Source organism: Zonotrichia albicollis, chromosome 16, assembly GCF_047830755.1.
Source record: "Zonotrichia albicollis isolate bZonAlb1 chromosome 16, bZonAlb1.hap1, whole genome shotgun sequence".
NCBI lineage: Eukaryota > Metazoa > Chordata > Aves > Passeriformes > Passerellidae > Zonotrichia > Zonotrichia albicollis.
The window spans coordinates 2,094,721-2,117,763 of record NC_133834.1 but is presented as its reverse complement, the minus strand read 5'-3'; the positions used below and the strand labels follow the sequence as shown (position 1 = coordinate 2,117,763).

Sequence of the window (23,043 nt, the reverse complement as noted above, 5' to 3'; positions counted from 1 at the left end):
ATATCTGTCATTATAAAATTAACACAGCTCTTGCTGATGAAAGTGGGGATTTTTTATATTAAAGAAATGGGAATAGTCCAATCACCCAGGGCAGGCTGCAATTGCTATAAAGCCTAAACTGGCTCTGCAATTTCCCTAACATTATTACAATCCTCCAGGGAATAATAAAGATAAAACAGGGATGTGGATGGCTGGGCTGGGTTATTTCATCTGCCTCTGCTGCCTTCTGGAACAGCTTTTGCTGCTCCTGTCTGCTGGACCACTGATGCTTTGGGAGCCATTAGAAACGAGCAGGCACAAGCACAAGCACCCCACACACACTGCTGGGGAGGCAAATGAGCAAATAATTACAGGGAATTAAAATAAAAGGGATAAACAAACTTTCGAGGTTGAGGCAACACAAGAGGGTGTTGGGTTTTGCTCTAAGCAGCCTGAGTGTTCCGATGCCTGAAAAATTAGCCTGGAAACTTATGGCATTGATGAAATCCCAAAGAATTTGGGGTAATGTGGGAGTTATTAGCAGGTTATGTGTAAAAGGTGTTATCTGGATTTCAACAAGGAGGAGAGGGAAGAGGGAACGGGGAGGGGAGAGAAGGAGAAGGAGGAGGAGGAGGAGGAGGAGGAGGAGGAGGAGGAAGAGGAAGAGGAAGAGGAGGAGGAAGAGGAAGAGGAAGAGGAAGAGGAAGAGGAAGAGGAAGAGGAAGAGGAGGAGGAGGAGGAGGAGGAGAAGGAGAAGAAGGAGAAGAGGAAAGAAGGAAAGGAAAAGGGAGAGGAAAAGGAAAATAAGGGAAAGGGAAAGGGAAAGGGAAAGGGAAAGGGAAAGGGAAAGGGAAAGGAAAAGGAAAAGGAAAAGGAAAAGGAAAAGGAAAAGGAAAAGGAAAAGGAAAAGGAAAAGGAGTCCCTGTGGGGGCAGTTCCAAGCTGCTGAAGACAGAGAGGAGTCTCTTGTGCACTATGTTATTGGGAATTAATGTTCCATCCATGGATCAAGTGACGCCAGAGAGGGGAAAACAACCCAGAACTTCTGATAGGGAAGTTCCACATCTTGTTGCTGTTGGGGGGTGGGACTGGGCTGGACTCCAGTTGTGCTCCCCACCAGGAAGAGCTGAGGCAGCTCAGCAGTGGCTGCTGGGGCATTCGCTTCCACCAGGAGCATTTGAACCCAAATCTGATGCAGGAAAGGACTTTGGAAAATAACCCAAATCTGATCCAAAAAGAGACTTTGGAAAGCTGGGAATGGGAAAAGGACTAAAGAAAAACCATCAAACAGGAGCCTTAGAGAGCAGCCCTTGCTTCCAAACCCAGCAGCCACCAGACAGAGGAGCAAGGAAATGATCAGTGATGGATGAGTGGTGTAATTCATTATGGAGCCTTAATGAGCAGGAGCTCAGAAAGAAGAGGAAAACACTTGAAGCAGGTCTTGAAAAGCTGCTCAACAGCAAGAGATTAAAGGAGTTCACTGCACTCCTGTTCTCCAGACTGCAGGAGATTATTTTATCTACCATTGCTTCATAAAGGAGAAGTGCTACAAGGAAAAAAGCAAAATTACATCCAGTGAAAAACCAAACCTTGCTAATTCAGACTAAACTCACCAGATATTTTTTTAGTAGGAAGAGTAAATGTGAATGTATTCCATCAACAGGGGATGGCTGATTCCCTAACACCGAATCCTTAAAACAACAACCAGGGATTGGCAGGAGATGGAGAAGGTGGGCAGAGAATCTGAGATCATCCCCTGACCATTCTTTCTGTCTATGTGGCCTCTCTTAATTATTGTCTTTCTCTTCTCAATCTCATTTTTCCCCACAGATCAGGTGGAGGAGAAGGTTTTTGGCCTGCCATGCAGAGGTCACCACACAAGGAGCAGGGCAGGGACACTTTGAAAAGAGCAGCTCAAGCTCAGCCTGAAATCCCAAAAGAGGAGATTAATCCTGTGACAGTCCTGGATCAAAATGCTACATTCCCCCAAATTTGGGGATAATTGGTTCTCCAAGTGTTACTCAAATTGCTGAATAAAAACCAAATCCAAAGCTGATGAAAATCACCCCCTAGAAATGCAGTGACAGCTCCTTGTCATCGTCAGCCCATAAATGGGCATTCTCCACACACCAGACAAAGAACTTCCCCCCAAACCTGAATGAATAAACATTAAATTAGCTCTTTTTTGTCACTTAGAAACCACATTCTACGAGGATTTTCCAGCTGTGGTTTTAGGATGCTAATTTAATTAGGGTAGGAACTCATGCCCTGCCTTGGAAATGAAAGCTGCAGCTTTATGAAGAGTGATGGTTGTCAGAGAGCTCTTCTTAAAATTCTCTTCTCATTTTCTGAGATTCACTGGAGACCAAAGTGGCATTTTTTTATCTGCACGAGATCTGCTGATTTTCTGATCTGATTTTTTTATCTGCTTGGAACACCCCAGGGGTTTTCCCTTGACAAGAGACCCTGCTGGGAATGCAAACTGCAGGAACACCCCAAGGAACCCAAACCCTGGCCAGGAGCCACCCCATTGTTTGAGGGGTGGGGACAGAAAACAAGGAGGGAGAGGCAATATGGGCTGTGGTGACAATGCTTTGTAAACTGAAAACCAGACACAAATCCAAGGATTTCTTCAAATGCCAGGCCAGGGGTCAGGTTGGGAAATCCCTGCTTCAGCCTCAGCCCAAATCCTTAAGGAAATGTGGATGCCAAAGGGCAAATGCTGGGATTAGAAATGTGTTCATGGCAATGATGAAGATCAAAGCAAAGGGGTCTTTGCAAAGAAAAGAAATTCCACATTTTCCACATAGATTGTGGGTTGATTTGCACTTAGGAACTGAGTCCAGGAGTGTTTTTGGGTAATTCCATGTTTTCTGCTGGTTCTCTCACTCATCCTCTGGAGGAGACTCCCACCCATGTGGGGTCTGCCCCTGGCTGCTCCAGGGAGTTGGGATGGGCAGGGTTAATCTGAATTAACTCCAACACTGAACAATCAGAGCTCACACCAGCACACCCACAAACGAGCAGAACACACCTTAAAAAGGATTAAAAAAAAAAAAAAAAAAAAAAACCACCGACCCAAACACCTTGGAATTCTGATGGAGGAGGACTGAAAGCCAGCAAAAAGTTTCTTTCCTTTTCTCAGATCCATAAAAAGGGATCCCAGGAAGTGAACCTTGCTGGATCCTATAAAATTCCCTGAGTCTGGAGCTATTGTTGTTTCTCTTGCAGCTCAGAAGAATTGGTGTCCCCAAATCAAGATTTTAACCCTCAGAAGCCTCTCCCCAATTTGCCTTTTGAAGGTTTGCAGCACCTCTGTCAATAACTGTGGCTGTTCCTGCTTCCCAAATTAAACTGAGCTGGGAGCTCCCAGTGCTTTCTCCAAGATCCTTCTCTGTCCCTCCTGGTGTTTCCCCAACTTGCCAGTGAGATCTGGGGTTTGTACAAGATCCACCTACAGGAATTTGCTCTCTGGGAACTCTTCCCATAATTTTGCTTCTCCTATCAAACACAGTCCAGGATGAGCCACAAAAAATTGCACTCCCAAGGCCTGGAGAAAGCTGAGACTGTCCCCAGGTGGCTTCTGGAGGCCACCAAACCCAGAGCTGTCCCCAGGCCCCAAAGGCACTCCTGTCCCCAAGGGCATGCAGGAATTTTGGGGGCTTACCTGGGGCAGGGCTTGCACCACCGTGTCCAGCAGAGCTCTCATGCCCGTGGCCATTTTCAGCAGTTTCAGCACTGAAATGAGGAGCAAATCCTGCTCAGCAGGGCTGGGGAGAATTGCAGGGAAAATCCAGGAGGGAAATCAAGGTTCAGGTCGTGCAGGGAGGGTTTAAATCTCCCTTAATGCTGTTTGGACATGTGGGGAGCTCTCTGCTGAAAACCAGGATCTCCCTGATCCCAGCAGGGCTGAACATCCCCCTGTCAGTACCAAGGGGAATGCATTCCCACTGCCAGGGGGTTCTGGGATTTTGGGAAGGAATTCCTCTCTGGGAGGGTGGAAAGAGGCTGAAATAGAATTCCCAGAGAAACTGGGGCTGCCCCTGCATCCCTGGAAGTGTCCAAGGCCAGGCTGGGATGGTGGAAAGTGTTCCTGCCATGGCAGGGGTGGGATGGGCTGGGCTTTAAGGTCCCTTCCAACCCAAACCATCCTGGAATTCTATGAAAATGGACAAAAACCTACAAGAACCCCAACGTGTCCAGGCAGGAAAATGGGAGGCACCTCACCAGTGAGGAGCTTCTTCCCAAGCCCTAATGGAATTCCATCACTCCCCATCCTGCCCTGGACCTGGATAAAAGCTCAGTGATCCCAGGCTGGAATCAGAACCCAGCCCCACATGAAAACCCCATGGAAACCCCAGCTGCTCTCTGAGCTTCCATTCCATGTTCCCCACTGGAAATGAACCAGCAGGGCGGGAAGGACAAACATCCAAAGGATTTCCTGGAGAGCCCAGAGCAGGACCCACCTCTGGCTATCCTGAGCACCCTCATGATGCGGATGATGGTGGGGTTGATGGGCAGGGCAGCGTTCATCTCGATCTCCTCCAGAGTGATCCCCACAATGGACAGCAGGACTATGGCCAAGTCCAGCTGGTTCCACCTACACAGGCACGCAGGACAAACAAAATTCAAATTATACCTATTTCATCTTAATGACAGGCACCAGCAAATCCCAAATGCATCTTTGTTGGATTAAGTTAATTATCTAAAATTACTCCTCTTGAGCTTTAATACAATATAACTTTTATAGTTCTATTTCTCCAAAGTATTTAATTTTTTTATAAAACCATCCTTTAAACTTATTTTTATTTCTATTTTTCTCTCAACAATATCTATCTTATTCTATACTATTTCCAAATCAATATTTCTTATCTCAAAGTTTATATACAAATACATATTATATCAACTTTCTTTTAAGTTTTAAAAATTTTCTACAGATTTATTTCCCACACATCTCATTCTAATCTGGGTCTGTGATTTTTAGGTGGTACAAAACCAGCTCAGAGCAGCTGGCACAGACATCCTTGAGCCACAGAATATGGGAGCTGACTGGGAAGGGTTTCTGACCTCTAAGCTGAGCTGGTCATGTCTGGTGGAAAGGGAAATCCTGGGGGAAAAGATGCATCTGGAATTTGGGGAGACTTCCTGAATTCCTCCTGCAAAGCACCGCCAGCAGTTCTCAGGATTTTCAGTTCTTACACTACAAAGTTTGCACCCACTGAGAGCCAGCCCTGGGCTCTTCTTGTGTCACCACAGAATCTGGCTCTGAAACTGGGTCAGTCCAGCCCTGAATCCCAAATCCACAGGAGTCCAGAATTCTCTCACCTGTCCTTAAAAAACCTCCGGAAACCAAAGGCCACCAGCTTGAGCAGTGCCTCGAACACAAAGACGATGGTGAACACGTAGTTGCAGTACTTGAGGGCTTCATCCAGGGACTGGAAAGACAGATCCCAGTTAGGCCAGCCCAGTTATCCCTGCCCAGACCCCCATGGAGGGACTGGCAGGGAGCAGGGTGAGAGAAGCACAGAAATTTCAGGAATAAAGTCATAAAGGCTCGTGGAGCTCACTAAATCACCCAGCAGAACTCAAACAAAGGCTTAGCCCCTGAGTCAAACAAAACCCCCCAAAGCACCGAGATTAGTTCTGCTAAAAATGTCAAGTTCAAGCTCGGTGCACAAATTGTTCAGTCTGGGCCAGACAGGAAAAAATTCCCCCCTTCCCCATCTCCTGAAGATTCCTTGGTCTGAAGTGGGGAGAAGAAAAGCCTTGATGGATCATTTCTTGATCCCAGCCCTGGGGACAAAGGCTTTGCTTAAAAAGCTGAGGAAAATAAATAAACCTTGGAGAGATGGATGGAACCTTTCTTTGCTGAAAAATGGGGCATCTCCAGAGCTGGGCAAAGCGTGTCCATATTTGGTGCAGCGCTGCCGCTGTCCCCGGAGCCGCCCTCGGAAGTCAGGAATCCACAGTGTTTATACTCAGGCATGATGAGTGTTTATAATGGATTCCATTGGAGCTGGGGGCCAACAATAGCAAAGGAATCTTGTGGGGAATCTTAAAATAGACAAGCTGGGAGAGGGGGAGCAGCTCTTGGCGTGGGGAGGGATTGGGGGGTTTAGTTTAGTGTAGAGCAGGACTCTGAATGTTCAATTAAAAATGGGAATTGAGAGCATCAAACTGGACAAAAATGGAAATAAATGTGACAGAGGAGGCTGCAGGAAACCCCAGGGCACAGGAAAGCTCTTTTTGTGCCCTCTGTGGGATGCCTGGCTTTGCTGACCCCACACACTGTGAGGTCACCAGGGCATGGCCATGCCCTGATTTTTTGGGAATGGGAGCTGGAAGTTTCTTAGGTGTTGGCAACAATCCCTATTTTTGTACCAGTACCTAAAATAAAATGGCAGCTTAAAAAACACAGGACAATTCCCTGTTCCATCCAAAGCCCGAGCCTGACTTCTGCCATCGTTTGTGACCGTTTGCATTTGGATTTACAACTCTGTGTTAAGTGAACGTAAACCAAGAGTAAATAAAACCTACCCTGGATAAACAACATTTCCATGGAATTGCCCTGGTGTAAAACACACACACACATTACCCTCTGGCTCAGCATCCAGGAGGCATTTGCAGGTTACCATGGAATGCTGCTGGAAAAGTAAATGCTGAGCCAGAGCTTCATAAATGATAATGAAATGGAAAATTTATAGATGGAAAAATGTACAAATTGATATAAATTTATCTATCAGCCCCTATGATTTCTGTCAAAGGTGTTCTGAGGGGAGAATGATTTTATAATACATTAAAAAAATGAGGATTGTACTTTTAAATTTGGTTTATTCAGAATCCATTGAGGAAAAGAAACACTCTGCATGCTGTAACTCTGAGTTTATATCTGTTAATGGAATGTTCTAAAACTCTGGACTGTTTTCCAGTGTGAGGCTCAGTCAGGTTTGGGATCAGGGCAGGAAATATTTAGATTGGCCTTTTCCTGGTAAAAGCTTAATTCACTCTCCATTAGCTGGGTTTTTTTTACCCAAAGCAGGGAAATGGAAGTTTTGCCTGAGGCAGAGCTGGATCAGAATGCTGAGGCTCCCCAAAAACTGGGGGTGCCTTTTTGGGGCTACCTAAAAACAGAGGCTGGACAAAATTAGGGGATAAAAAGTGTTTCTATTTATTGAAGGCCCTTCAGGTACATTTAGGGCAGACAAAGGCTACACCCAAAAATGGACCATGGGTTTTCACACTTTTATAAGTTTGGGCCGTTTGCATATTGGGGGTTAATCTGCCAATTACAGCTTCAGGTAATGAAGTAATTTTCCTCAAGTTTGCACTTTTGTTTACATTTCTGGGGCCTGAGCCAGTGAGGTGTCCTTGACTGCCAGGCCTGGAGAGGAATTGTTGTGTCTGCCCAAAATGGGAAAGCAGCAGCTCACACTGCACATGGCATTTAGAGTTACACACTAACGAATTACAGCATTACAAACACATGAAAAACATAAAATCTAAAACATCTAAAAATCTTAAAAATCTAAGATCTAAAACCTTAAACATCACTGGAAGTGTCCCCATGGCCAATTTCCTCCCAGGGAAACTGTGCTGGGGGCAGCTCCTACCTTGGGCTGGTTGTAGTGCTACACCAGAGTTCCACACTAAAGAACTTGAACATTACAAATACATGAAAAACAAAATCTAAAACATCTAAAAATCTAAAAAATCGAAACCATCTAAAATCTAAAACTTTAAACATCACTGGGAATGGCCCCATGGCCAATTTCCTCCCTGGAGAACTGTGCTGGGGGCAGCTTCTACCTTGGGCTGGTTGTAGTGCTGCACTAGAGTTCTGCACTAAAGAACTGCAGCATTACAAATACACTAAAATCATAAAATATAAACCCTAAAACAACACTGGGAGTGTCCCCATGGCCATTTTCCTCCCAGGGCAGCCCTGCTGGGGGCAGCTCCTACCTTGGGCTGGTTGTAGTGCTCCATGGACATGGTGATGACGTTGACGCCGATGATGAAGGTGATGAAGAGGTCCAGGTAGTGGCTGGTGCACAGGCTGTGGATGTACCTCCTGGCCGGCGAGTAGTCGGCGTAGTAGGGCCTGCGCTGGGCCTCTGTGGGGACACGGGGGACAGCCATGAGCCAAGGGGGTGCAGGGCTGAGGGCCACCAGCACGGGGGCTGGAGTCACCTCCCAGCTGGACACGGGTGGGGAACAAAGGTGGCAAACTGTGGGGAGTGGCTGAGTGATCCCTGAGGGATCCCCGAGTGACCCCTGAGGGATTCCTGTGTGATTCCTGATGAATGATTCCTGTGTGATCCCTGAGGGATTCCTGTGTGATCCCTGAGGGATCCTTGAGGGATTCCTGATGAATGATTCCTGTGTGATCCCTGAGGGATTGCTGAGGGATTGCTGTGTGATTCATGAGTGATCCCAGAATGATTCCTGTGTGATCCCTGAGTGATCCCTGTGTAATTTCTGAGTAATTCCTGAATTCCTGTGTTATCCCTGTGTGACCTCTGTGTGATTCCTGAGTGATCCCTGAGTGATCACTGATTGATTCTTGTGTAATTTCTGAGTGATCCCTGAGTGATTTATGAGTGATTTCTGTGATATCCCCCCCTGAATGATCCCAGAATCATTCCTGTGTGATCCCTGAGCGATCCTTGATTGATTCTTGTGTAATTTCTGAGTCATCCCTGATTGATCCCTGAGTGATTCCTGTGTGATCCCTGTGTAATTCTTGAGTGATCCCTGAGTGATTCTTGTGTAATTCCTGAGATTCTTGAGTGATTTCTGAAATACTCCTCTGTGATCCCTCGATTCCTGATTCTTGTGTAATTCCTGAGTGATTCCTGAAATATTCCTGTGTGATCCCTGAGCGATCCCCGAGTGATCCCTGTATAATTTATGAGTGATCCCTGACTGATCCTGCCTCCCACCACAGCCTGGGTGGGTTTTTGGGATGAGCAGCCTCTGGTGCCAGCCAGGTCCTTCCCTCTGTCCCTCAGTGTCCTCCAGGAATGGGCAGCAGGGGAGGAGCAGGACGGACACAGGATCCAAAGCCAAAGGAAAAGCTCCAAACCCAGCAAAGCCGGGGCAGCACTCCTCTCTCCCAGTCCTGCAGTGCCAGGAACATCCCAGCTGGGAGGAGAACATGCCCTGAGCTCCAGAAGGGTTTTTGGGACCTTTGGAAGGTTTAAGGAAAAGCAGCAGAGCATTCCTGAGGGATGGGAGCACACAGGACACAGCCACAAAGCGCTTGGCTCTGCCAGGACAACCAGCACAAGCTCCTCTGGAAAAAGAAATATACATCTGTATTTATAAAATAGGTAATTAAACAATATATCTAGGGCTCAGGGCATGGCAGTATCTAAAAGCACTCGCATGAATTTTATATCTCTGCCTCTGGCTGGGATTCCTCCTTTTTTTCTCTTCAAATGTGGAAATTTCTGCCTGTGACCAAATTGCTGGGAGTGTTCCAAGAAGAGTGTTTGGACCCCAGGACTGCATTTACTGCCTCTCTCCGATGAAAGTGTGACCACAGGGATGGCTGTGGGCACTCCAGCTCCTTTCAAACTGCAGCAATGTAAATATTCTGGGTTTACACTAGGCCAAGGCAGCATTACTGTGGATTTCACAAGTGGGAGAGACACTGAGGTCACACCAAGGCAGAGCAGGATGGTTCCTCACAGAGAGGGGATTTTGCAAATATATCAGCAAATTCAGCTTTTAATGCATGAAGAGCTCAGAAAAAGTTGCTTCACCTTGAAATAAGGAGGGAAATCATTCAGAAGCACTCGGTGCCCTCCTGAAATCCATCTCCACTCCTCTCATCCTGCTAATACCTTTCAGATGGAAGGACTCTTGAAATGTGGGAGGCTTTTTTGGGGTTTTTTTTTGGTGCAACTGATGCCAGATCAGAATCCAAACCCTTAAAATTAATTGGATAAAGGGAAACAGAATCTGCAGCTCTCTTTCAACTACATTTTTTTTTCCTGGTAGTTAAAAGTACAGTGGAGGCATTTGAAAAACATTTCCTTCTGACCAGGGTCACCAAGGCTTTTTTTTTTTGCTCTGCTAAGGGGTGTGGAAAAACAAGATGAAAGCAACCAGAGTTGTTTTTTGAATACATTTTTTTTCCCTGTTGCTTTCATGTGCCTTAATCCTACGAGTCATCTTGCACTGCTGGGGCTGTCTGTGCTACTGAGCTCAGCCTGCCTGAAAAATAATAATAAAAACATTGCAGTATAATATTTATTTCAGCCTGTACAATGTGCTTTCATGTGTTTTCAGGATTACAACATCCTTGTCCTTTTTTTTTTTTATTATTATTTTTAGGGAAATGTCTTCTTGGGAGTGCAGATAACTCCTTGGGAGGTCTCAGAATACCCTTAATAGTTAAATGTTATATTAAGGGACTATTTATTAATGAGGAATGGTTGATTAATGGATTGATTAAAGGAGATGAGCAGGGATGGGCTGGCAGCACATAAGGAAAAGAGGTTGCAGGTGTTTTTCACCACCCCTCACCTGCCCAAATGCCTGATTTATTCATTATTCAGCAAAAAATCAGGTGTTTGTTCTGTTTTATCGACTAACTGCAGAAGGAGAATCACAAGAAGACATTTTCCACTGCCAGGCATTGAGCTGAAAACTTCCTAAATTCCTAAAATCAGAGATCCTCCTGCCCATGGGCTGGAGAGGAAACCCAAGGAGGAAGCAGCAGACCCAGAGGTGGCTCTGTCCCACAGCACAGAGGGGTCCCACAGGTCTCTCTCAGCCCTGCCCAAATTCCTGCTGGGAAAACCCAGGGCAGGTTTAACCGCAGGGAGTGCAGGTGCAGCCTGGCTCCTCTGGGATGCACACAGCCCACAGGCAGAGCAGGGCACACGGGAGGGACTCCAGCAGGGGAAAACATCCAAGGAGAGCTGGCAGGGAGGTGACAGAGGTGACAATAACCACATGCAGCAGGGGGGACCCCATGCAATGTCCACTCCAGGAGATGCTGCCCGTGCCAGGCTGGCAGAGAGAGCTGGGATGGGCCCAGGAGTGTGCCCAGGGATGTGCATGGAGAGAGCTGGGATGTGCCCAGAGAGCTGGGATGTGTCCAGGGATGTGTTCAAGGATGTGCCCAGAGAGAGCAGTTACGTGCCTGGAGGGAGCTGGCATGTGCCCAGAGATGAGCACAGGGATGAGCACAGGGACAAGCCCAGAGATGTGCCCAGAGAGAGCAGGAATGTGCCCAGGGATGTGCCCAGAGAAAGCAAGGATGTGCCCAGGGATGTGTCCAGGGATGAGCCCAGAGGGAGCTGGGATATGCCTGGAGGGAGCCAGGATGTGCCCAAGGAGTTGGGATATGCCCAGAGAGAACAGGGATGTGCCCAGGGATGAGCAGAGAGAGAGCGGGAATGTGCCCAGGGATGTGCCCAGGGATGAGCACAGAGAGAGCAGGAATGTGCCCAGGGATGTGCCCAAGGATGTGCCCAGGGATGTGCCCAGGGATGTGCCCAGGGATGTGCCCAGGGATGTGCCCAGGGATGTGCCCAGGGATAAGCACAGGAATGTGCCCAGGGACGTGCCCAGGGATGTGTCCCAGCAGCCCGGGCTGGCTCATGGGCCCCAGGAAGGCAGAGGGGCTGCAGCAGGGTGGGGGCACAGGGGAGCAGCCCCACACAGCTCTGCCAGGACAGGGCTCCACAGCTCTGGGCATTCCCAAGCCCTCCAGGGAGTTTTACCTCTGTTGGCAGCACAGCAAGCAGCTCTGGGCTCCTCTCAGATCACTTTTTTAACTCTTAAAGGGAATTTTAAGCCCCCAAATTGTGCTGAGGGTTCACTGCACACACCCCAATGGCTGCTGGCACAACCAGAGCTGTGGGTGTGTGGGAGAACCTGGCTGAGGAGGGTTCTGCTCCACGGGATGTGGGCACAGACACCAGGGAACCCCAAATCCACTGCTGATCCCAGCAGGAAAAACACAACCTGGGCTCTCTGGGGAAATGGGCTTTGGGATGAGGCTCCATCAGCCAGCTGGCACATTTCTGTCATCATGGAATGGTTTGGGGTGGGAGGGACCTCAAAGCCCCTCCAGTGCCACCCCTGCCATGGCAGGGACACCTTCCCCATTCCCAGGCTGCTCCAAGCCCCATCCTGCCTGGGCACATTGGGGTTCTCATAGAATTCCAGGATGGTTTGGGTTGAAAGGGACCTTAAAACCCACCCCACCCCTGCCATGGCAGGAACACTTTCCACCATCCCAACCTGGCCTTGGACACTTCCAGGGATGCAGGGGCAGCCCCAGATTCTCTGGGAATTCCATCCCAGCCCCTTCCCACCCTCCCAGGGAGGAATTAATTCCCAAAATCCCATAACCCCCTGGCAGTGGGCATGCATTCCCCTTGTCCTGGCACTCTGTAAATGCTCTCCCTCCATCAAACACAGCCAAGTTTCCCTTCAGCTGCTGGTTTGAACTGGTGGAAGTGCCAGGAGGGAAAAAAAGCAACCATGAAACAGATGAAAAAAGGAAAATCCCAGCCTGTCCTCCCCCTGCTTTTAGATGCTGGCTAATACTTGAATCTCACCTCTCTGCAGAGTATTTCAACTTTGCTTGTGCTTCTGCTGACATTGAAATTAATGAAGCCCCGTCCTCCCCTGGCTTAAAAGCATTTTTAGTTGGCATTACAATTCCCAGCCCCAGCTCCTCCATTACAATGCTCTGCATGAAACATTAGAAAGCCCTAATGGGGTTATTCATGCCTGGAACAGAGCAGCTCTGTACCTGCAGCTGCCTGGAAAAACAAATAGCGGGGTTGAGAATTCCCTGCTTGGAAACCCTCAACACTCCGGGATGCAGCACCCAAAATTTCAGTTCCAGCTCAAGGGATTCTGCTGGATACAGAGAGGGTTGTGGCACTGAGAGGGTGTTTAAATTCAAATTTCCCCATGTGCCACCCTCTAGAGAAAGGTTTGCAGCCACTGCTTTGAAAAGCACCTCTGCTGGGGCTTAAAATTTCTTAAAATTTCTTTGAATTTCTTTGAATTACTTTCAATTTCTTAAAATTTCTTTGAATTTCTTTGAATTACTTTCAATTTCTTAAAATTTCTTTGAATTTCTTAAAATTTCTTTTGCTTTGAAAGGCACCTTTGCTGGGCCTTAAAATTTCTTTGAATTTCTTTGAATTTCTTTGAATTTCTTTTGCTTTGAAAAGCACCTCTGCTGGGGCTTAAAATTTCTTAAAATTTCTTTGAATTACTTTCAATTTCTTAAAATTTCTTTGAATTTCTTAAAATTTCTTTTGCTTTGAAAGGCACCTTTGCTGGGCCTTAAAATTCCTTTGAATTTCTTTGAATTTCTTTGTATTTCTTAAAATTTCTTTTGCTTTGAAAGGCACCTCTGCTGGGGCTCAAAATTTCCCTTATTCTTCCACAATTCCCAGCTCTGGTAGGAAAAACCTCAGAGGAACAGATTTGTGGCCGCTCTCCTCTCACAGAGCTGAAATCAGGAAAAAGTGTTTCTGAATTCTCATTTTTTGGGGTCTTCCTGAAGGGACACCACTGAAAGGCAGCTAGAGCTGGGATTTCCAGCTTTCCCAGCTTCTCCTGCTCTGCTTTCAGCGTCACCCAGACCCTCCTGCAGCCCCTGAAGGTCAGAGCTGAGCTGACAGCTGGGTTTGGATCCCACAGGCAGAGCAGATCAAGCTGCTCCACGTGTTTTTAATGAAAACCTTCAATCTGGGGAGGCTGCTCTGGGTCTGTGTCTTCTGAGAAGCTCATTAAAAGGCTGAGAGCAGCAGGGTTGTTAAATTACCCTTGGATGGAATGGATGGAGCAGGGACAGCGGCAGGAAAAAATATTCTGGTTTATCTTGATTTTTCTTCTCTGCACATAAAAAAGTTCACTGAGCTTTTAAAGCCACATCAAATGCATTTCTCAGCGTCCTCACCCCCTGCCCTCTGCTCTCCTTGAGCAGAGTGAACCTGCTGCCAATCCCTGCAGAAAGCGGCCCTCAGATGGGAAAGGAGAAATGTTTTGGAAAGATCTGAGGTGGTGACAGCACAGAATTGAGCTCAGAGGGACCATTCTGCTGAAAAATCACCCCAAAGCAGGTGATGAGTCCCCATCCACCTGAGAAGGGGCTGGGTTCTGCTGCAGGGCTGAGTCCTCCATGGAGAAATCCCTCTGCCAGGTCCTAAATCCTGGATCCAGACTGGAATGGGCACCCAGATTGCCCAGCTGAGGTTTAACCCATTCCAGGGCTGTATTTCCCACAGAACAATCCCTCTGCCAGGTCCTAAATCCTGGATCCAGCCTGGAACTGATACCTAGGACTACTCAGATGACATTTAACCCACTCCAGGGCTGTGTTCTCTATGAAACAATCCTTCTGCTGTGTTCTTAGATACAAATCCTGGATCCAGCCTGGGATGGGCACCCAGGATCACCCAGCTGAGGTTTAACCCATTCCCAGAGTTGTATTTTCCACAGAACAATCCCTCTGCCAGGCCCCAAATCCTGGATCCAGCCTGGGACTGGCACCCAGATCACCCAGCTGAGGTTTAACCCCTTCCCAGAGCTGTATTTTCCACAGAACAATCCCTTTGCCAGGTCCTAAATCCTGGATCCAGCCTGGGATTGGCACCCAGGATCACCCAGCTGAGGTTTAACCCATTCCCAGCCTGCCACAGCCCCGTGGTGCATTTCTGTGTGTGCAGAAGGGACAGATCCCCCAGCCCTCCATCCCCAGGGGACACCACAGACAGGGGACAGGACACACAGACAAGGTGCCAGGCAGACAGCAAGCCCACAGGGTGCATTGGTGGCCTAGGCTGGATTTTCCTGCTGCTAAAACACAAATTCCTCCTCCTCTCCTGCTCTGCCCAACGCTGGGAATGCTGAGTGAGGTGAAAGCAGGGATCTCTGCCAGCCTCCCCACATTCCTCCCTCCTCTCCCTGGGGTGCTCCACAGGGGTGACACGGAGTGCTGGGACACATGGAAGCAGTGGAAGGGACACATGGAAGCAGAGGAAGCTGCCAGCTGCTGCCACCATGCAGATCCCCCAGCTCCACGAGCACACACACACTGCCCACAGCCACAGCTCGCATCTTTCTGAGTCTGCCACGGTTTTATCATCAAATCCATTAGTCACCTAAACCACCCAGGAGGTTCAAACCCCTCCCAACTGAAACAAAAATACATCCCTTGAAATGGAAACAGCGATTTCCCAAGAGTGCAGCAGGTATTTGGGTTCAGCTTGTTAACAGCTCCAGCTTGGATGCCAAGCTGTCCTTGCAGGTAGAGCCAGACATTTTCAGGGAGCCTTCTGGAAGCCCAGCACATGGCCAAATGTTTCACTTCTCAGCTGCTCTATTGACTTGATCCCCTTCCAGAAATCTGTCCTCCTCCCTGTGTGCTCTCCATGAAATGTTACAAGGCTCATCTGTGCAATGGCTGGGCTGAAATAGCTCCTTGGAGGTGGTGGATAAAGAGGGACAATGTCACAGTGTCCATCACTTTGACAGGGACTGGCTCTTTCTGTGTCTGAGCTGTGCAGTCACAGCCAGGCTTTAATAAGATTTATTTCCTAATCAAGAACCGAGCTGTGCCTCCATACCTGTGCCCCTGCTCTCTCAAAGGATGCTTAAAATTACCTTTTTTTTTTAATTTCATATAAACTTCGAGTTTATCTGAATGTCTTTTAGGTCAGGACATTGGGGTAGAAGCTGCACAAGGAGGACCCCTGGGACCCTAAATCTGATTCTCCTCCCTGTGCTGGAAATGCTGCCTTCAGTATTTCCACCCTCACACTCCCACAGCAAAATGGGAAAAGGGGCAGGAAATTGCATTTGAACCCTTGGAAATCTCTGGGGAGACTCAGTGTCTGAGCTGGATTTCATTTTGAGCCAGGCACTGAACTCACAACTGGCTAAAATCAAAAGGGCTTGGCCCTCCCTGCGGTGCCATTGAGGTCCTGTGGGGACAGCAGTGCCACCATTTAGTGCTCAGGTGTCCCCTGGGTCTACCAAGGAGCACCAGGGGAGCAGGAGAGGGGCAGTGAGAGACACAGCTCCTGCTCAAAGCCTGGAGGGAAGCAGGGAGTGGAATGGGATGGGATTTCTCCCAGCACAGCCTGTGCCGTGTCCTTGGAGCTGGGCTGCTTTTCCAGCTGGAAATGGATATCCATGCCTTGATGTGTGGGACACAAGCAATTTGTCACAATATTTGCTCCTTCCAGGAGATGACACGGCCAGGCAGAGTCAGAGCACTGCTGCAAGCAAACAGGGCCAGGAAAGCTCAGCCTTACCCCTGACTAAGCCCAGCTTTGATCTCAGTGGCCAAGCCAGGTTTGCTCACTCCTCAAAAATGCCTGGCAGGCTCTCCCTGCTCACTGGAACTTCTGGGAAAGCTGGGGCTGCTTTCCTGGCAGATTTCCTGGGAGTACCCTCCCAGGGGAGGAGGGAATGGGCAGGTTTGGGGCAGGAAAGGAGCACAGGCTCAGGGGGGTTTGGGGTTTGATGGTCCCTATGAGATCCACTGAGAAAGAAATTTTGGCTAAAGGCCTTTTTTGGCTAAAGGTCTTTTTTGGCTAATGGCCCTGCCCCTGGCCAGCGTTCCAAGGACAAAAGGAGTCCCAGGACTGAGTTCCAGCCTGGAATGGGACGAGCATCTCCTGTCATGGACACGTTCCGAAGAGGAATTCTCCCTGCAGCCCCACCCTGGGGCTCCCTGCTGTCCCCAGGCTCTGTCCATGCCCCCATGCAGTGTCTGTGGCATGCGGGGCCATGCTCCAGGACTCCCAAACAGCATCAGCACTGCTTCAGCTGAGAAATGAACCCCCAAATCAAAGCCCACCACCATCCTCGGATGCAGGCGGCGCGTTAAGGCACGGGGGAGCCTTGGAGTGGCCTCCAGGCACGGGGGAAGCAGGGAAACTGTTCACCCCTGTCCCTCGGTGCTTGGGACAGCATGGCCTTGCAGGGAGGACTCTGCTGGAGGAGCATTTCCCCCCCAGCCAGGTGAAAAGGTGACATTTCCCACCAGGACAATCCCAAGGCATCACCAGCCCGAGCCTTAAGGCACCGCCAAAGAGGTAACGAAACAACACAACCTCGTGAACCCGAACAAAAACCACAAAAAACCCCAAACTAAAAAGAAATCTTGCTTTGGGAGCAGGCAGGGCTCAGAAAGATTTTGGTTTGTAAGGCACTCTACCGACCAGACAGGTACATCTCCTTACTCCTGCGCTTTTTCTCCAGGCGCCGCAGCCGCTTCTCCTCCCGGCGCCGCGCCTCCTCCGCCTCCTGGTGCTGCCGGCACTTGTGGAAGTTCTCCACCACCACCCCCACAAACATGTTGAGCACGAAGAAGCTGACGATGAGCAGGAAGGAGATGAAGTAGAGCAGCATCCAAGGGTTGTGGTTCTGGATGGGCTGGGAGGGGAGGGAAAGACGAGGGAGAAGCGGCACAGAGCGGGTGGGTTGAGTCAGTTTTTTTGGAGCAGTAAGTTGTGTGGGGAGGAGGGGAGCACTGGGAGGAGGATTTTCCCCAAGGATTTTCCTCTCACTCACCTTCTCACTGACTAAAATGTTACAGTTTGGTGCGAAACCCACCCAAAAGTGCCTTACGGGATTTGATTATTTTGGTATTTATTCACACAGCTTTAGTTAAATCTCAGTGGTGAGCATCATCCCACCAGCAAGATTGTTTCAGCTAAAGATAGGCTCCAGATTTTTAATTTTTTCAGATGTGGGCTCCTGCTTAATGTTTCTCAGTTGTTACCAGATCTTCAGAAGTGAGGGAAATGAAGTCCAAAGTGTTACTGTGGCTCTGGGTGGGTCCTACTCATGCGAGACTCAACTTCCCACGGAAAATACCACGAAACTCACAAACTGAATGCCTTTTCCACAACATTCCTGGTGGTTTCCCATCCTCAAGCACCCTCATTCTGATTCATTCTACATCCCCTGATGTAGGACACGCCAGAGCTTGTCCTACATGGGAAGCAGCCATGGAAAAGCAACTCCAAAAGATGGAAAACTGGCAGCTCAATGAGCAAAATGGCCTCAAGGAGGTTCTACAGCTCTGCTGCTTCCTGGGATTTCCAAAACCCTGGAGTGCCCAGGCCTGAGGCTGGAGAGAGGAGCACAGGTGGGCTCTGCAGGACAGGTACCTGTTGGTCAATGCCCACGGCATCCAGCCCGTCGTACATGATGTTCACCCAGCCGTCCTTGGAGGAGAGGACAAACAGGGACATCAGGGCCTGCAAAATGGACACAAGGGGTTGGTCCTGCCTTGCAGTCCCCAGAGAAGGAGCTCCCAACTCCTCCTATGGCCTGGCCTGCTTTTCAGCCATGTAAGCACTTAATTTTCTTCATTTGCAAACACAACAGGAAGGAATCTAGAGAATAAGAGGGGCAGTTGAGGGATGGCATCCCAAAGCAGTGGCTTTAGGACAATTCTCCTAAAACCAAGGAACTGTACAACCATAGCAAGAGATCAAGGGTTGATCGCATCCATATTTACACATTTAGGGTAAAAGACAGAGATTTCCAGATAAAAAGTCATAGAATGACCAAGGATGGAAAAGCTCTCAAAGATCACCAAGTGCAAATATGAACCCACTGATAGATGATTGCAACATCAGTTTTGGAAACTCCCTATGATGGAGGCTCCACGCCCTCCTGAAGCCACACATTTCAGGTGTCCATCCATGAAAACTGGCACAGAAAACCCCTGCAAGGAGGACTTTACCTGCCCCAAATTGTCAAAGTTGTACTTCCTCCGGACCCATTTGTAGTGAGCGTTGGTGCAGTCAGCCTTCGTGGTGATGTTTTTGACATCAGGGCCATCACAGTAGTAGAACTTGCCTTTAAAAAGCTGCATTTGAGAACACAAATTTAAAAAAAAAATGAACAAAAAAGAAGCAGCTTTGAAAAGTCTGTTCTGTGATTTATCTTTCATTCCTGCAGTAGAGTTCAGCAGGGAGGTCTGTCTGCTCTCCTAATCCTGAGATCCTTGCTGGGAGCAGCTGCCAACCCCACCCTGCATCATTTCTCCTAAAGCCTGGCTCTTCTCCCCAAACTGAAATCTTCCTTTGGAAGCATTTCAGCTCATTATTTCCACCTCAACCCCAGCCTGTGAGAAAAGAAGCTTCTCTTTTGCAGCAGTCACTTACAGGGGAGGGAAATACTTTACCTGGACCCCTAAAATCCCAAAGATGATGAAGAAAGCACAGCAGATGAGAACAATATTCCCAATAGGCCTCAAGGAGGAGATCAAGGTTTCCACCACCAGCTTCAGACCTGGGGCTCTGCTGATGACTCTGGAAAAAAACCACAAGACAATTAAATTTTAATTTTTATGTATGTCCTGTTATCACCCAGCTGCTTCTCCTCTGCTCTCTGGGGCTGGCCCAAACCTCCTTTATCTGCAGGCAGGGAATTCTTCAGACAACCAGAACATTCCCAGTCCCATCAGATGGAATTCAAACAGCTGGGCAGAGTGAAGAGGGAAGACTCCCTTTGGGCAGGGTATCACAGAGCTCCCACTGTGGGAGGTTTGTACCTCACTCCAGATCCCTCCAAGGGCTCTGATCCCAGCCCAGGGACACAGACAGGACCCTCCTTCCTCTCCCAACACGTGAACATCTTCCCAGTGGGCCTGGAGAGCACGTCTGGTGCTCCTCCTGCACCAGTGGCCATGACAACTTTCCAAACAGAGTAATTCCAATTTGTTTCCTAATTAGTTCCTGAGCTGGCTCTTAGCTAACAGGAGCCTGTGATCAGCAGCTCCACAGGCAAAGGGTCAGTCCTGTTGGGAAGGAGATTCCTGGTGCTCTGAGGCAGGTTTGGGGTGTTGTTTCCCTGAAGGAGAGCCTGGGGCATGCACTGCCCTGCCCTGGGAAGGTGGCAGTGGAACCAGCCCAAGCCAAGCTTTCCTAGGAAGGGCCAGGTTGGAATTTTGCCTGAAAAACATCAAAGTTGTTTTTAGGATGGGCTTGTAAAGGGTGAGTCCTTGCAGGGAGCTGCAGCTCACATGGATAGTGATGCCTTGTGCCTGCCAAGCCCACAGAAAAGCGTTTTGTGCTGCAGCATTTCCACAGGGCCTTGTTTGAGAGAAATCATGTGGAGAGTGAACTGCACCTCCAAAGTGTTAGGAATGGTCCCTGGAGCCATCCTGTGCTCGGTGAGGCCGTGGTGAGAGGTGATGAATTCCTTTCTATTCATAGGATCTGGCCTAGTTATTCTCAAAGACCAATTCCCCCTTTCCCCCTCCCCTTTCCTCATGAACTGCCCGTGCCCTGATTTCTGTTCCCACTTCTGTGGGTCACACGTGGTGACTTGTCCAGGGTGTCCTGGGGAGCCAGCACTGCCAGGGGACCCTGGTGCCACCAGCAGAACAGCAAGGAGCCAGAAACACTGATTTCCTGCTCACTAAGGGGACACAGAGCACAAAGAGCTGTTGTTCTTGTGGTCTAAGAGATTCCCTCTTCCTATCACTCACAAGCACAGCTTTGTCCCAGAAAGTTCCCAGGTTTTTGGAGGTGACTGTCTCATTCCCTTGAAACTTCAGTAAAAAAAAATGGCTCCTGTTTATTGCCAAACAGGACAAAACCAGAACAGGAGCTGATGCAAATCCCCCCCAAGCATTATCCCTCTGTATTGTGTAATCATAACCAAAACACAGATTATCTTTACTCCTGTTCTCAAACACTGGGAGCTCTGCCCTGCCGTGCCTGGCTGAGGGAGGAGCTGCTTTGCAGGGATGTTTGGCAGGGTCAGGAGAGCAGGGAAGGATGCTGGAGCTTATCAAATCCTCAGAAGGATGCTGGAGCTTATCAAATCCTCATCAGCACCTGTTCCCTCTTTGCTGGGGAGTGCCTGTGAGGTTGTGCAGTGGAAGAAGGATTTGGGAAGGGCTGATAAAGCTGCAGAGTGGAGGAGGCTCTGACTGCCCTCACTCTGGATTCTGACCACACCTCTCACTCCGAACTCCAGCCATGCATGTCCAAGCTGGAGAAGATAAATCTGAACTCATTTCACTGCTTTCAAACAATTTCTCACTGAGTTTAGAGATCCCCAAACTGTGTTGTATTTCACTATTTTGTGTTATTAAGCAAGACCTCGTGCATTTCCCAAACTCTCTGATTTATCAGCCCATACCGGAGAGGTCTCAGGGTCCGCAGAAGCCTCAGCACACGAAGGACTCCCAGGATTTTGGCTCCTCCTGCTGATGCCATGGACACAATGATGTCAATGATGGACACAAAGACCAGCACTCCATCCAGGACGTTCCAGCTGCTCTGCAGGTACGTGTTCTCCCCAGAGAAAAAGCCAAGAGCTACCACCTGCAGCCAGGAGAAGGGAGATATTGAAATCTTCACCCAGGTCATAACTCTGCCATGGTCTGGTCTTTGCCAGAACTTGCTCTGGGCCATGGGATGAAGCTCTAATTACCTTAACCATCATTTCAACCACGAAGATGGCAGTGAAGATGTAATTAGAGACACTGAGGAATATCCTCTCCTGGAAAACACAGAACAACAAAGAGACACGAGTCAGAAATCCAACATTTATCTGGCAGGCTCTGGTCCTGCGGAGATGAAGATCTGGATGGGGGATGGAGGAAGGCAGTGCCTCTCACCGTGCTCAGGGGGTCGATGTCTGGTCTCTCCAGAGCTATGGTGATGCAGTTGAGGAAGATGAAGACCAGAACCACGTGGTCAAACATTTTGTGGGCAATGACCTTCTGGCACGTCACTCGGAACCTGGAGAGAGGTGGGAAAAACAGATCCTTCAGAAGTTTGGGTCAGGAACAGTCTCCTCCCCAAACCAGGACCAGCCCAGGTGGTGAGGCAGCATCTCCACAGGCATCAGCCATGATCATAATTAATTATTAATTATTAATTATTACTAATGCTGCCTAAACCACTGACAGCAACGGGGTGAACCACACAGTTCTGCCCACACTGAACTGAAAACTTCACCTCAAAATCAGGAACTGGATCCTAAAGCTCTGAAGGATTTTTCCCAAGGGGAGACTGGCTAGGAAGGCAATATTCCATTACCTCAAACCCCTGTTGGGCTGGGATTCCACTGGAATTTCTTACCTGTTCTGTGGGGAGAACAAGTAGAGGGACCAGTTCTCGTGAGTCTTGCACCACTGGGGTTTGTAGGGCTCCAGGGCTTTGCGGATCCGGTAGCAATAACTCTGGGTAAAAAAGAAGGAACACCTTTTCTTCCTCTTTTATTTTCCTGCCTCTTCAACTTTCACAGTGGTTTTGTGGAAGGAGGGGGCAGTTAATGGCTTTTTATTGTGTCTGTAGGCGGTCACAGCTTTTGGGACAGAGCTGTGGTGGCCATTATCACATTTGTCCAAGAAAATAAGGAGGAAAGGGGTGGGAAAAGGGAAGAGATGCACAGGATAAAGCAAGACTTCTGGGAAACAGTAATTTTGGAGGTACAGAGTTGTGCCAAACCCAGAAAGGCCTCAAGCAACCAAAAAGTTAAGTGGAAAACATCTCTTTTTAGGCTTCCAGGCTTTCATGACACCAAACACCTCCTGTGAGTAAAGCCTGTTGTGTCAGCAGCTCACTTTGGAGAGGGACAATCCCAATTGGCCCAAATATGAGGCATTTTTGGGGAAAAAAAAGGAAGTTTTATCTCATGGGATTGTCACAGGCCTGTGGCATTCACATTCTCTTAAAAAATTCCTTCACCCTGGATTTTTCTCCTGAGAAGCTGAGAATCCTCAGAGAAAAGGAAAACAATTCTTATCTCATTTGCTTCTCCTGTGTTTTGCTGCTTTGGCATGTGCTTGGAGGTTGTTTACCTACAGGTGGTTGTTTCATTGGATTCTGGTGTGAGTTGTTTTGACTCTTTGGCCAATCAGGGCCAAGCTGTGTCAAGACTTTGGAAAGAGTCACAAGTTTTCATTTTGATCTTTTTAGCATTTAGTAAGTAACCTTTCTGTATTCTTTAGTATAGTATAGCATTCTTTAATATAATATAGTATCATAAAGTAATAAATTAGCTTTCTGAGAATATGGAGTCAGATTCATCATTCCTG

The 23,043-nt window shown here is 48.4% G+C and overlaps 1 protein-coding gene across 3 annotated transcripts in view; it reads right to left on the bottom strand.

The window, feature by feature from the left end:
* CACNA1H (calcium voltage-gated channel subunit alpha1 H) overlaps nucleotides 1-23,043 on the bottom strand; it is a 161,575-nt gene that overhangs the window by 15,508 nt on the left and 123,024 nt on the right. For 2 of the 3 annotated variants that reach the window (XM_074553205.1, XM_074553207.1), the window contains exons 18-29: nucleotides 22,085-22,185; nucleotides 21,619-21,742; nucleotides 21,432-21,500; nucleotides 21,138-21,322; nucleotides 19,171-19,297; nucleotides 18,727-18,852; nucleotides 18,146-18,235; nucleotides 17,192-17,405; nucleotides 7,941-8,092; nucleotides 5,304-5,413; nucleotides 4,445-4,578; nucleotides 3,646-3,716 (exon numbers count right to left, since the gene is read on the bottom strand). In XM_074553205.1, the coding sequence (XP_074409306.1) occupies nucleotides 3,646-3,716; nucleotides 4,445-4,578; nucleotides 5,304-5,413; nucleotides 7,941-8,092; nucleotides 17,192-17,405; nucleotides 18,146-18,235; nucleotides 18,727-18,852; nucleotides 19,171-19,297; nucleotides 21,138-21,322; nucleotides 21,432-21,500; nucleotides 21,619-21,742; nucleotides 22,085-22,185 (1,503 nt within the window). The remainder of the gene's footprint in view (nucleotides 1-3,645; nucleotides 3,717-4,444; nucleotides 4,579-5,303; nucleotides 5,414-7,940; nucleotides 8,093-17,191; nucleotides 17,406-18,145; nucleotides 18,236-18,726; nucleotides 18,853-19,170; nucleotides 19,298-21,137; nucleotides 21,323-21,431; nucleotides 21,501-21,618; nucleotides 21,743-22,084; nucleotides 22,186-23,043) is intronic. The other variant, XM_074553206.1, reaches the window with a different exon arrangement.